This window comes from Choloepus didactylus, chromosome 5 (genome assembly GCF_015220235.1).
Source record: "Choloepus didactylus isolate mChoDid1 chromosome 5, mChoDid1.pri, whole genome shotgun sequence".
Taxonomy (NCBI): domain Eukaryota; kingdom Metazoa; phylum Chordata; class Mammalia; order Pilosa; family Megalonychidae; genus Choloepus; species Choloepus didactylus.
Window position 1 is genome coordinate 107,006,592 of NC_051311.1, and position 14,221 is coordinate 107,020,812.

At 35.2% G+C, this 14,221-nt stretch overlaps 1 protein-coding gene and 1 pseudogene across 1 annotated transcript in view; one reads left to right on the plus strand and one right to left on the minus strand.

Moving 5' to 3' along the window:
* CFAP69 (cilia and flagella associated protein 69) overlaps positions 1 to 14,221 on the plus strand; it is a 72,036-nt gene that overhangs the window by 42,684 nt on the left and 15,131 nt on the right. Inside the window, 2 exon segments of the mRNA XM_037836611.1 lie at positions 556 to 674; positions 2,181 to 2,299. Of these exon segments, the coding sequence (XP_037692539.1) occupies positions 556 to 674; positions 2,181 to 2,299 (238 nt within the window).
* Positions 11,209 to 12,155, minus strand: LOC119534771 (annotated as a pseudogene).

The window sequence follows — 14,221 nt, forward strand, 5'->3', positions numbered from 1 at the left end:
ATTTCAATTTGAAGTAAGGGAGAGATTTTAAGGGACATGAGAATACTGCTACCTAAAGTTATTGAAGACACCTGTAGTCAGACATGAGGAAAGGATGCAGAAAGAAATAACAGGAAGAGAAACACACTTCAGGAGGTCTTCCACCATAACTTAAAGTTGGCCCTGTTATCCATGAGGAAAGGAAGAGGTGAACTGTAGTCAGGCATTTTGGTTGTGTATTTGCAAAGGCTTCATGAAACTCAGCATAGTTTTAAACACAGTTTTATTTGCTGAGACAAAGTATCAGGTTAAGACATCTTTTAATGACATTCCATTAATTAATTCCATACTAATTCTATATATGTGGGGCTACTGTCTGTATTGAGAACTCAAATAATGCATTTTTCATCCTTCTGTCCACAGCTTCTAGGTAAGAATGAAAATGCCACCTTTTAAAATAAGCTGACAAAAATAAAATCTAGCTGACAAAATTTTATTAGAAAGGGCTTTCAGACAGTATTGGATCAAAATAAATATACAGTGTTCAATAACTTTGCATTTTTTTTTTCACGTTAGGAATGTTTAAAAATACAATAAGCAAGCCTAATGAAAAGGAAGAGGCCATTGTTTTGGAACTTCATTCTGATATATTACTTATCTTATCTGGTCTTTGTGAACATCATATTCATAGGAAGGTATGTATGCCTGTGAATCCAAGTTTTGTTCAGATCTCCCAATCACCTAACACTTTATACTCTTTCTTAGTAAGTGCTCTTAAATTTTTTTCAATCTTGTGAAAATTTAATTTAATATTCCTTTTAAGAGGTACAGATCTTAAGTATATAGATCAGTTTTGACAAATGTCTACCTTCATTTCACCAACATCCCCATCAAAACATAGAATATTGCCATTACTGTGTAAAATTCCCTCATGCCCCTTTCTAGCCACCCCATCTACCCATCCCCATGAACAATTATTCTGATTTCTACCCCCATAGATTAGTTTTGCCTATTCTTTAACTTCATATGAATGGAATCACTCTTTTGGGTCTGGTTTCTGTCTGTCAGCCTCTTGTTTCTGAGATAGATCCATGGTGTTACGTATATCATTTGTTCGTTTCTTTTTATTGCTGAATAGTTCCATTGTATGAATACACCGAAATTCATTTATCCGTTCCCCTACGGGTAGGCGTTTGGGCTGATTCCATGTGGGGCTATTAAGAATAAAGCTTCAGTAAACATTCTTGTACTAGTCCTTTTGTGCACATATGCTTTCATTTCTCTTGGGTAAATACCTAGGAGTGGAATTGCTGGATCATAAGGTAGGTATATGTTTAACTTTATAAGAAACTGCCAAACAGTTTTCCAGAGTGGGCTATACCATTATAAATGCATTTTTGGTTTGAATTGGGTTCATATTTAGAACAAAAAGTTAGAACAAAAGCTAAATTCCTTCTGACATTTTAAACTCCATAGCAAACTCTTAAGTCTCAGAGATTGATAACTTTAATAGCAAGAGATGGAACTAGAAAGATAAAAATAAAAAATATGCAAATTTCAATAGAGGGATTTTAGGGAAAGACAGTGGTAACAGTGAATTCATACTTTGCTCCAAGAATGTAAGTTCTCCTTCTATTACACTACCCTGTGCCTGTACTCTTCTGGAAACATAATCATAATCCTGTTTATTGAAGCAATGAGGAAAGTAATTGTAAAGGAAAAATATAGCCTGGTAATAAGTTTATATAGATTTTCAAAGGTGTAAACTACCATTTGTGTACTTTTTGTCTCTTGGGAGCATGATAAAATCTTTCATGATAGAATTTTAGTTGTTGCCATCTAGTGTTCATCTGACATGATGCTAGATTGCATTCATTATGACACAGAAGAGAATTACGGGGCAAATTTTATAGTTTTATTTAAAAAAAAAAAGTAAAAATCAAAAAATGTAAAAGGGCATTGAACTGGGATGTTGATTGATGACTGCTTTTAAAATGATTAGCTTTACAATAATTTGTCTTACATTCCTGAGAACAAATGAGTACACATTTAAAAATAATTTTTTATATGAAAAAAAATTTTCAACAGTGTTGTTTTATTTCTCTGGTAAAAAAAAAAACAGTTTTAGGGCACAGGTAGGGTAGAGAAAAGAAAAGGTTATATATTTCAAGAAATAATTTTAAATAAATACTCATAAACAGGAAATTTTTGGAACTGAAGGTGTGGATATAATTCTCCATGTAATGAGAGCAGATCCCAAGAAGTTACAGAGTGGATTAGGCTATAACATACTTCTTTTTAGTACATTGGACAGCATTTGGTGAGTATTCCTGTAACCAAATTTGATAGAATCACAGAAAATTACCTGTCTCTGTCTGTGCCAGTCTTCTTCACTCAAAACTGCCAGAAAGATAACCCTCTTTATGCCTTTTCCTTTTAGATAATACTGAAGTAACACTTACCAAACCCGTCACTCAAATTTTAAACCATTCTTTTTGTATTTAAAACTTGCTTTGTGATTTGAGCCTGTTCCACTTTGGCCTGGACTAGGGAAAACACTAGTATCAATTACCACTCCTACAGTATTTTTATACTGATGAATTCCTCATTCATCTTCTCTTCAAAGAGTTAAAAACAATTGATCAGTCATTTCCTAATCAATATTGCTTTTAACATACTTTTAACATACCTAAGGGTAAAAATACTGCTTCTCTTAGGCATTAATTTACCAAATTTTGTCTTGAATAAGATAACTTGAGTTTATTTTATTATTAAAATTTAACACATTTCCTTTGTTCTTTCTGGATGGAAATCACCAGAGCCATACCGCAATACATTTAGTAGGAAAACTCTGTTGAACATCACTTTTCATAAGATCAAGTAACTAGATTTATCCACTGAAAATTTTCTGTTTGTAATAGAGAGCTGGACTACTCAGTCCTCATCCAAATATAGAAGCAAGGCAGTTAATCAGCTATCTAGTTTGTTTTTTTACTATAGAGAAATGAGGAATAGTGATAACATGATGACCTGATATTTTTTAAGTTTCAACAGTATATTCTTACTGATTAAAGCACTATATTAAGCATAGTAAAAAAGTCAGAGATGACTAGTCATGAGTATCACCCTTACTATCTAGCAATATATTGGGATTTGGAGGCTGCTGCAGAAGATGTCTTGATGTTTCTTAATCCCTCTTTATTTAATGCATCACAGTTTTACTAAGATGAAAATTAATATATGAATGGTTTTATCTGTGTCTTTTATTATACACATCTTCAAATCCCTTTGGGTAAGAGGTAAAGTAAACATAGCAAATAAGTGAAGTGTAAGTCATTTTATCTCTGTTGTGTTGGCAGCAAATCCATATTAGAACACTTTTTTTAATTGTGAAATATAGTATATACACAGAAAAGTAATAACTTTCAAAGTACAATTTAACAAGTAATTAGCAAATTTCAAAGAATGTTATGGGATACAGTTCTCCCATTTCAGTTGTTTCCTTATTGTGAAGTATAACAAATACACAAGGGTGATAATTTTCAAAGTATGATTTAACAGGTAGATTTAGAGCAAATTTCAAAGACTGTCATGGGTTACAGATCCACAATTTCAGTTATTTCCTTATTGTGAAATATAACATATATACAGAAATGTGATAACTAAAGTATAATTTAACAAGTAGCTATAGAGCAAATTTTGAAGCATATTATATGTTACAATTCCACCATGTCAGTTATTTCTTTCTAGCTATCTAGTACCCTAGGAACTTAAAAAAATTTATTTATATAAAGATTCAGTATTCATAATCCTCTGTTAAATCCTATCTTGTCAGTTGCTGCCCCTCTGTCGCATTTGATCACTGTCTCAGTCTTCGGGGATACCTGGGCAGTGACCATCCCAACTTGCTCATATTGAAAAGGAGTGTTGACATTATGGGGAAGGGGGAGTCATGTCCCATGTAGCAGGGAGGGCAGTGAGTTTACCTGCCAAATAGGCTTAGAGAGAGAGAGGCCACATATAAGCAACAAAAGAGGTTCTCTGGGGGAGACTCTTGGGTGCAATTATAAATAGGCTTAGCCTTTCCTTTGCAGTAACAAGCGTTAATAAGCATTATAAGGGCAGGCACCAAGATCAAGGCTCAGCCTACTAATTGTCTAGTTTGTTGGCATATAGTTGTTCATGGTATCCTCTTAGGATTTTTTTAATTTTTTCAGGACTGTTGATTTCTGATGTTGTTTATTTGGGTCTTCTCTTTTTTGTTTTGTCAATCTAGTTAAGGGCTTGTCAATCTTGTTGATCTTCTCAAAGAACCGACTTTTGGTTTTATTTATTCTGTGTTTTTGTTTTTGTTGTTGTTGTTCTCCATATCATTTATTTCTGCTTTAATCCTTGTTATTTCTTTTCTTCTACTTGCTTTAGAGTTAGTTTGCTGATCGTTCTCTAGCTTCTTTAGTTGTTCAGTTAGGTCTTTGATTTTAGCTCTTTCTTCCTTTTTAATCTATGCATTTAGAGCTTTAAATTTCCCCCTCAGCACCACCTTCTCTGCATCCCATAGGTTTTGATATGTTCTGTTCTCGTTTTCATTTGTCTGTAGATATTTCATTTGTCTGTCTTTCTCTTGCAGTTTCTTCTTTGACCCACTGATTGTTTAAGAGTGTGTTGTTTAACTTCCACATATTTGTGAATGTTATTGTTCTTTGATGGTTATTGATTTCTAGCTGCATTCCATTATGGTCAGAAAATGTGCTTTGAATGATCTCAATCTTTTTTAATTTACTGAGGCTTTTTTGTGCCCCAGCATGTGAAGTATCTGCAGAACATTCCATGAATGCTAGAGAAGAATGCATAGCCTGGTAGTTTGAGATGTAATGCTCTATATATGTCTGTTAAGTCTAATTCATTTATCACCTTGTTTAGGTTCTCAGTTTCCTTATTGGTCCTCTTTCTGGTTGTTCTATCTGTAGAAGAAGGTGGTGTATTGAAGTGTCCCACTATTATTGCAGAAATGTCTCTTGCTCCCTTCAGTTTTGCCAATGTTTGTCTCATGTACTTTGGAGCATACTGATTGGATTGGGTGCATAAACATTTATGATTGTTATTTCTTCTTGGTGAGTTGTCCTTTCATTACTATATAGTGTCCTTCTTTGTCTCTTATGACATCTTTGCATTTAAACTCTATTTTATCTGATATTAGTGTTTTATCTGATTTCTTTTGCTGCAGTTTGCATGGAATATTTTTTTCTATCCTTTCACTTTCAATCTCTTTGTGTCACTGGGTCTAAGTGAGTCCCTTGTAAACAGCATATCCTTGGGTCATACTTTTTAGTCCATTCTGCCAATCTGTAGCTTCTAATTGGGGAGTTTAATCCATTCACATTCAATGTTATTACTGTGAAAGCAGTTCTTTTTTTTTTTTTTTTTTTTTTAATTAAATCTTCATTTTATTGAGATATGTTCACTTACCATACAGTCATACAAAACAAATCGTACATTCGATTGTTCACAGTACCATTACATACTTGTACATTCATCACATAAATCAATCCCTGACATCTTCATTAGCACACACACAAAAATAACAAGAATAATAATTAAAGTGAAAAAGAGCAATTAAAGTAAAAAAGAACACTGGGTATCTTTGTCTGTTTGTTTGTTTCCTTCCCCTATTTTTCTACTCATCCATCCATGAACTAGACAAAGGGGAGTGTGGTCCTTATGGCTTTCCCAATCCCACTGTCACCCCTCATAAGCTACAGTTTTATACAATTGTCTTCGAGATTCATGGGTTCTGGGTTGTAGTTTGATAGTTTCAGGAATCCACCACCAGCTACCCCAATTCTTTAGAACCTTAAAAGGGTTGTCTAAATTGTGCGTAAGAGTGCCCACCAGAGTGACCTCTCGGCTCCTTTTGGAATCTCTCTGCCACTGAAGCTTATTTCATTTCCTTTAACATCCCCCTTTTGGTCAAGAAGATGTTCTCCATCCCACGATGCCAGGTCTACATTCCTCCCTGGGAGTCATATTCCACGTTGCCAGGGAGATTCACTCCCCTGGGTGTCTGATCCCACGTAGGGGGGAGGGCAGTGATTTCACCTTTCAAGTTGGCTTAGCTAGAGAGAGAGAGGGCCACATCTGAGCAACAAAGAGGCATACGGAAGGAGGCTCTTAGGCACAAATATAGGGAGGCCTAGCCCCTCCTTTACAGCAACCGTCTTCCCAAGGGTAAAACCTATGGTAGGAGGCTCAGCCCATCAAACCACCAGTCCCCTATGTCTGTGGTCATGTTAGCAACTATCGAGGTGGGGTAGGCCAATACCCCGAAAGCAGTTCTTGAATCAACCTTCTTATCCTTTCGTTTTTATTTGTCAGGTCTGTTTTCCCCCCTCTCTTTTTTTTCCTTTTGGTTACCTTATCTAATACTCTTCAGTCCTGTGCCCTTCTCCAAACCTCTCTCTCCTTTCTTTTCTCTCGGCCAGTAGAGCTCCTTTTAATATTTCTTGCAGGGCAGGTCTCTTGCTAACAAATTCTCTCAGCATTTATCTGTCTGTGAAGATTTTAAACTCTGACTCAATTTTAAAGGAGAGCTTGGCTGGGTAAAGAATTCTTGGCTGTCAATTTTTCTCTTTCAGAATCTTAAATACGTCATACAGTGCCTTCTCACCTCCATGGTGCCACTAAGTAATTAGTACTTAATCCTATGTGGTTTTCCTTATATTTGGTGATCGCTTCTCTCTTGTTGCTTTCAGGACTTTCTCCTTCAACATTTGACAATCTGATTAGTGTATGTCTCAGAGTGGTTTTATTTGGATTTATTCTGTTTGGAGTTTGTTGGCATTTTTGATTTGCATATTTATATCATTTATAAGGGTTGGTAAGTTTTCCCCGACTATGTCTTCAAATACTCTTCCTAGCCCTTTTCTCCTTCTGGGACACCAGTGAGTCTTACATTTGTGTGCTTTGTGTTGTCAATCATTTCTCTCAGATCCATTTCAATTTTTTAAATTTTTTTTGCATTTGTTCTTTTGTGCATTCACATTCAATTTCCTTATTCTCTAGTTCATTTATTCTTTCTTCTGCCTCTTCAAATCTGCTGTTTTGTGTCTCTAGTACATTTTTAATTTGCTCAACAGTGTCTTTTATTTCCATATGATCTACCATTTTTATTTACTTTTTCAAATTCTTCTTTATGCTCTTCTACAGTCTTGATGTCCTTTATGTCTTTAGCTAACTCTTTGATGTTTTTGGAGATTTGTGTGTACTTCTTTGATTATTTGCTCCAAGGGCTGTCTCCTCCGGTTTTTTAATTTGATTGTTTAAGTTGTCCATATCTTCTTGCTTCTTTATGTGCTTTATGATTTGTTGTTCGCTTTGGGGAATTTGCTCATCTTGTTAAGTTTATTTTGGGAAATGCAGTATTATTTGAACATATATATATGTACTGCAGAGCCACAGCTTGCTGAAGTGCGCTTTCCCTGTCTTCCCAGCAGATGGCACTCTTGAGCTACCTCTCGCCCTCAAGCCAGCTTTCCCCCAATTTGTGCACTGGGTGGGGTACAAACCAGGTGGGAATCCAGTCAGCACACCCGTTCTCCATGTGCACTGGAGACTGCCAGCCCTGGGAGTGCAATATGGGCCCTGTACAGTTCAGCAGGGAGTCCGCTTAAGGGCACCATGGGTCTGATATTTCCCGGGCCTCCGAGTGGGTCACTCTCAGGCTGTGTGTCTCACCCTCCAGCTCAAACATGCCCTGTTCCCTGCCTGCCATGCACCCATTAGCCTCTGGGGTGTGGGAGGACCTCCTGGTACTTCCATGTGGCACCCTGGCCTATCCTTGCCTCTTGCTCATGCACACCATGTACTTCCATGGAGGGAGAATAAATGTGGTCACTGGTCCACTGCATCCCCACTTCCCTCATGGGAGCTCCCGGCCATGTGGCTATGGAGTATTATCTCCCCAGCTAATAGCTGAGATGGGTGCACAGGAGTGGAGAGCTGCTTACTCCTCTGTTCAGCAACTGTCTCACCACTGCCAGCCCCTGGTGATGGTCCCAGCTGAGTAAACTAACCCCGTCCTTTAAGACGTAGCTTCTCCACTTTTCCATCCAAGTCCCCACCACATATTTTAGGAGTCCCTCTCTGGCCACTCACACCTTCAAACTGCTACCATGGCATCCTCTGGCCCTTCTCTAATTTCTTTCATGGTACACAACACTTACTTTTTAGGACAGTCTAACAGATGTTAGAGAAGTTTCCTCTCCTGTTGCTGATTTACTTTCAAATATATAAAACAGCCCATGACATTCAGGATTAGTGTTTTATCAACACATATAAAATCACTGCAGAAAATAGGGTCTCAAACAAATACTTATACACTAATGTTTATGGCAGCCCTATCCACGCTAGCCAAAGGTGGACACCATCAGCAAGTGAACGGATAAACAAAATGTGGTATACATGTAAATAATGGAATATTATTTGGCAGTAAAAATCTTAGGAATGAAGTTCTGAGACATGCAGCAACATGGAAGAACCTTGAATACATGCTGAGTGAAATAAGCAAAGTGCAGAAGGACAAATAGTGTATGATGTCACTTAGATATTTATAAATAGCAAATTTGCAGAGAAAGAAAGTAGATTCGAGGTTACCAGGAAATGGGAAGTGAAGAGAAGGAAGTTTTTGCTTGGTGGGATTAGAGTTTGTAATTTAAAATTAATTTTAAATGAAAACTCCAAAATATAATTTTTTGGGGGACTTGGTAAGTATACGTTTTCCTGTCACTACTAATTATAATTATTTAAGCTTTATCACTTAAACCCTTATAATTGGCTTATATTTTTTAAATGCATTTCCCAATATCTTTTTTAATGTACATATTGTCTTAGTTTTAATTTTTTACTGATTACAACATACATATACATACATAAATCCTGAATGTATTTCACCAATTATCACAAAAATACCAATGCAACCACCATCCTCATCAAGATATAGAATATGTTAGCACCCTGGATGCTTTTTTCATACCTCCCCCAAATCTGTCAGCTCTTCCTTCTCCCCAGACATAACCATTATCCTAATTTCCAATCTCTTGTATTTGTTTTGCCTGATTTTGAATTAGTGAAATCATATAGGATGTATTTTTTGAGTCTGATTTCTTTCCACATTGCGAGGTTCATCCATGTTTATTGAGTATAGCTCATTTTCATTGCTGCATGGTATTCCATTGAATGAATGTGTCACAATTTATTGATTCAACTATTGATGGACATTTTGTTTGTTTCCAGCTTGGGGCAGACTAATGCTGCAATCAATATATTTGTGTGTGTCCCTAAATATACATGTGTTCATACTTCTGTTAAGTAGAACCCTACGTGTAAATGCTGTATCATAGTATATGCATCTTTTCAGCTTTAGAAAATAATGACAAAAAGTTTTCCAAAGTAATCGTATCAAATTATATCAATTACATCTTTCCCAGTAATGTATGAGATTTCGCATTGCACCATACCCTTGCCAACACGTTGTATTGTATGTTTAACTGTAACCATCCTGGTGGGTTTGTACTCTTTATAGTTTAATTTGCATATTCCTGATTACTAGTGAGCTTATTAACTAATTGATAACTTATTTTTTTGTATCTTGCTCATTTTTCTATTGGAGTGCCTGTCTTTTATGTCTTTTTGACATGGGCCCTTTTTGGTTATATTTGTATCAAGTATCTTCTGCCATTCTGGAGTTGCTCTTTCACTCTCTTAATTTTGGTTTTTGTTGCACCGAAATTCTTGATTTTAATGTGATCCAGTTCATCAACCTTTTCCTTCATGGTTAGTCCCTTAAGTGTCCTGTTTAAGCTATGTGTTTTCTTCGATAAGCTTTATTGTTTTACCTTTCATATTATACCTTCTTGGAATTGATCTGTCTTCTATATGATGTGAGAGGTGAAGTACAAGGTTTTGTGTTTTTTTGTATGGGTATGACCCAGCATAATTTATGGATAAACTATGTTTTACCAAAGCATCTTTTTTTTGGGGGGAGGGGGGGGAGAATAATCATTTTAATCTATATAAGCATAATTCATACCCAAACTAAATTTTGCCAGAGATTTTTCTTTCATAATATTTTTTAATTTTAATTTTTTTCTTGAGCTCTGCACTCCTGCACAAAGCAACCTACCCTTTAATGGGTCCAAAGAGCATAAACAATCTAATTCTGTGAAACCTACATTAAAACAAAGTACAATACATAATCAACATCATATCACAAAGAATTGTCAAGCTCTTCATGAAGGTCTAAAAAGACTCAAAAGAATTAAGCTATTTTATACTTAATATGTAAGAGACTGTTGTCGAAAAGCAAAGCATTTACATTTTCTCATACCCTAATGTATTTACAAGCCTTTAAGAATCCACAATTTTATAGTTATAGTTTTCGATCATTGAGGCCAGATAAAATTTCTTTTGCTATGTAACTAATTAAAGTCTTTAAATAAGTATAGGCTGTAAATCAGGTAGAATTTAGTCGTAACACTATACAGAGGACCTTAAAATAATCAGCAAAGAGATATTTAACATTATTGCTTAGTCTTATAAAATGGTGAATTTCAACCAAATTGATATCTCAATAGTCTTATTTATAATGCCTCCTATACAGTTACTTCATACTGCTTGGCAAGTAATACAGGATACTGAAATAATATTTTAATTTAATTAATTGTAACTGAATTCTAATTTGTTAACAATGCATATGTTCCTCCTTGCTTGCTACATTACCTTCTAGAAAAAAGTAACCATCCCAAATGGAAAAAAACAATGCAGAGCTTTATCTCTTCCTTAGAGATTTTCAAGTATTATAGGAATACAAATACATGAAAAAAATGGTTAAAATTTGACATTTCACTTTGCTTTACAAAATATGGGGTAAGAGAAAAATATGAAAAAAGAAAAAGTTCCTTAATATTCCTCTGTTCAACACAGATATACTAAGAAGTACTACAACTCTGTTTATGAACTGATTTCCAACTTCTTCAAGTAGAGAACATAACTCAAAGGAATATGGAAGAGACAAATATATAAAATGACTTTGGCTTTTAAAATCCTACTGTTGACCCTGAAATGCCAAACTTCAACAATAACAAAACAAAAATTTATAGCAGCAAGCCACCAATTCATAATTCATCACGCATTATTAAGAATGCTGATATAAGCATTAGTTTTTCCTTTCTCCAATCAAGCTGTTATGTCTTCCTTTTGCTTTTCCTGCTTTTTAGTTGCAGGCAGTTCAAGGCTTGCCCATTGCATGCGTCCTGCTTTTCTCATGGCGCTCTCAGCCTTGGTTGCAGTCATAGATACATAACTTCGTTTTACATCAATCACACTCCATAATTTCAGATTTTGATGAAATTCTTTCTCTCCTTCAAATACAATGTGCACATTTAACAATGTACTATTTGCTTCTACTTGACTAAGTTCTGGAAGTAAATTTTTAGCGTATTTTGAAATGGTGATTTCACCCCCAGTCTGAAACCAATCATATCTACATGGAACAACTTTGTCCCCAGCATCCTTTTTAGTCCACATGTTTTTCCCTGTGGTACAGCCCTCTTGGGCTAAAAATGTATTAAAATCAGAAGTTTTTCTTCTACATCAGCTCTAGTATTTCATCCCTTCATGGAAAATAGGTAGTCCAGAATGATACACACAGATTTCTTCTAGAGTCTGCAGACCCTGGTATGTCTTTGAACACCCTTGATTTTTACACGAGGTCCCAATCTTAATTTCATCACTGTGGTCCTCCTTTTTATCTGTTTCATTCCCTGAAGACAGTTTAAGCTTATCAAGTGCTTGTTTTAGGGAGGCAAATACTTTTAATTCCAAATTTGTCATTGGTTCATCTGGGCTTGGCCTTTTAATTGCTTCTACTTTAAAGAGCCTGAATGATGTGCTCTTGAAATTTGGGTTTCAATTCAGATAGTTCCTTCTTCTCAGTAGTCTTGACTTCAGGCTTGACTGGCTCAGGTGGCTTCTCACTACTATGCCTACCTTTTGTACAGCCTACAGTGCTTTAATGCATCACGGAAGACTGGAACACCTGGGTGGTATGTGCAAGCATCATCGGAATTGTTCTTGGGATCAAAGCGATGGCTGCAGCCCCATTTGTAACATGGCAGGGCCATGTCTTTCCCCACCATTATAATTAAGGACCAAACACCAGGAACCACAGGAGGATGTGTTTACAACTCCCCTGCCACAACCACGGGTCTGACCTCCAAAGCATCTTTTAAATCTATGGTTTTGCAAAGCCTTGTTTGTACAAATCAAATGTCCAAATATATTTGGTCTTCTAGGATCTCTGTTCTATTGGTTTGTTGTCTTTCCTTGTATGATATTGTTCTTTCTTGAAATTTTTTAATGTCTTGTTGTCTGAAAGAGTACATCTTCCCACTTTACTCTTGTCCATTACTTTTGTTGGCCTTTTGCATTTACATTTACATTATGAAATTAGCCTGTCTGTTTCTGCATGCATATAAACATATGCACATCCACACACACACACACACACACAAACCTTCCAGTATTTTAATTGGGATTGCATAGAATCTTTTGAGCAAATTTGAGAATTGGTGTCTTTACAATATTGAGTCTTCCCATCTGTGACTTTGATACAGTTCTTCATTTATTATGCCTTCTTTAATTTTTCTCAATAATGTTTCAGGTTTTCCAGATGGAAGATTTGCATATCCTTTGTTAGATTTTTTCTTAGGTATTAAAAAAAAGTTTTTGTTATTTTGTCTACAATTACATGGCATTTTTAAAAAATTTTCATTTTCTATTTGTTATTTGTACATAAAAATAGAAATACAATTGATTTTTATAGATTGACCTTATATCCAGCAATATATATTGTTAATTCTGTTAGTTTATCTATAGATTATTGTAGGTTCTTTATATATATATAATTGTTATCTGTAAATAGTGACAATTTTATTTCCTTCTTTCCTATCCTTATACCTTTTATTCCTCTTTCTTGCTTCATTTCACTGGCTGGAACCTCGAGTTCAGTGTTTAATTGGTGATGCCAGACATTTTGTTCTCTTTCCTTTTCTCAGGAATTTAAACTTTTAAGATTCTTAAACTTGAACTTCTGTTCCTCATCTGCATCATGAATAGATGTTAAATTTTATCAAATACTTTTTCTAATCATCTATTAAGATAGTAGGATTTTTTTTCCTTTATTCTGTTACTTTGATAAATCATATTGCATTCCTAGAATTGATGGATTTAATTAGCTAATTCTTTTAGATTTTTTGCATTATGTGCATGTGAGAAATTGGCCTGTAATTTAATTTCCTTTCTTAAAATGTTCATCTTACTTTGGATAAATTTATACTGACTTCATAAAACAAGCTGGGAACTGTTCCTTCTTTTTCTATTCTTTTTTTTTTTTTTAATTTTGAAATAAATTCAAACTTACAGTAACAGTTGCAAAACTAATACAAACCCCATACACAGAACTCCAGCATACCCCAACCCCCTCCACCATTACCCCAATCTACCAACTTTAATATTTTGTCACTTTACCATTTTTTTCTTTCCCTACCTGTCTGTCATCCATCATCTATTGCAGTGTCTTCTGAACATATGAAAGCAAGTTGCACACATCCTTGAACAAATAATATAATTCACATATACATTGCCTATGAACAAGAATATTCATTTATGTAATCACATTAAGTGTAGTTAAGAAGTTCAGGAAGTTTAACATTGATATAAAGCTTACATTCTACATTTCATTTTTTTTCTTATGTCCCAATTATGTCCTTTTGAGCCTTTTCTACTCTAAGATCTCATCCAGGATCATCTATGGCATTTAATTGTCATTATCTATCTAGGCTGTCTTTTTTTTAAATTATGGAAACATATATACAGCATAAATCTTCCCATTCCAACCCCTCCCAAGCATTCCATTTAGTGGGATTAATCACATTCATAATGTTGCAATGCCATCACCTTCCCACCATCCATTACTAGAAATTTGGCTTCACCCCAAACAGAAACCCTACATTCATTTCTTATTAACTCCCCATTGCTCCTTCCCCCACTTCTCATAACCCATACTCTACTTTTCATCTCTATGATCATATTCTCTGATACTTTCTTTGTATCAGAGGGCTTAAATTTAACATCTTAAGTCTATAACAATCTTGTTTTCTTTGATACTCTACTTTTCATCTCTATGATC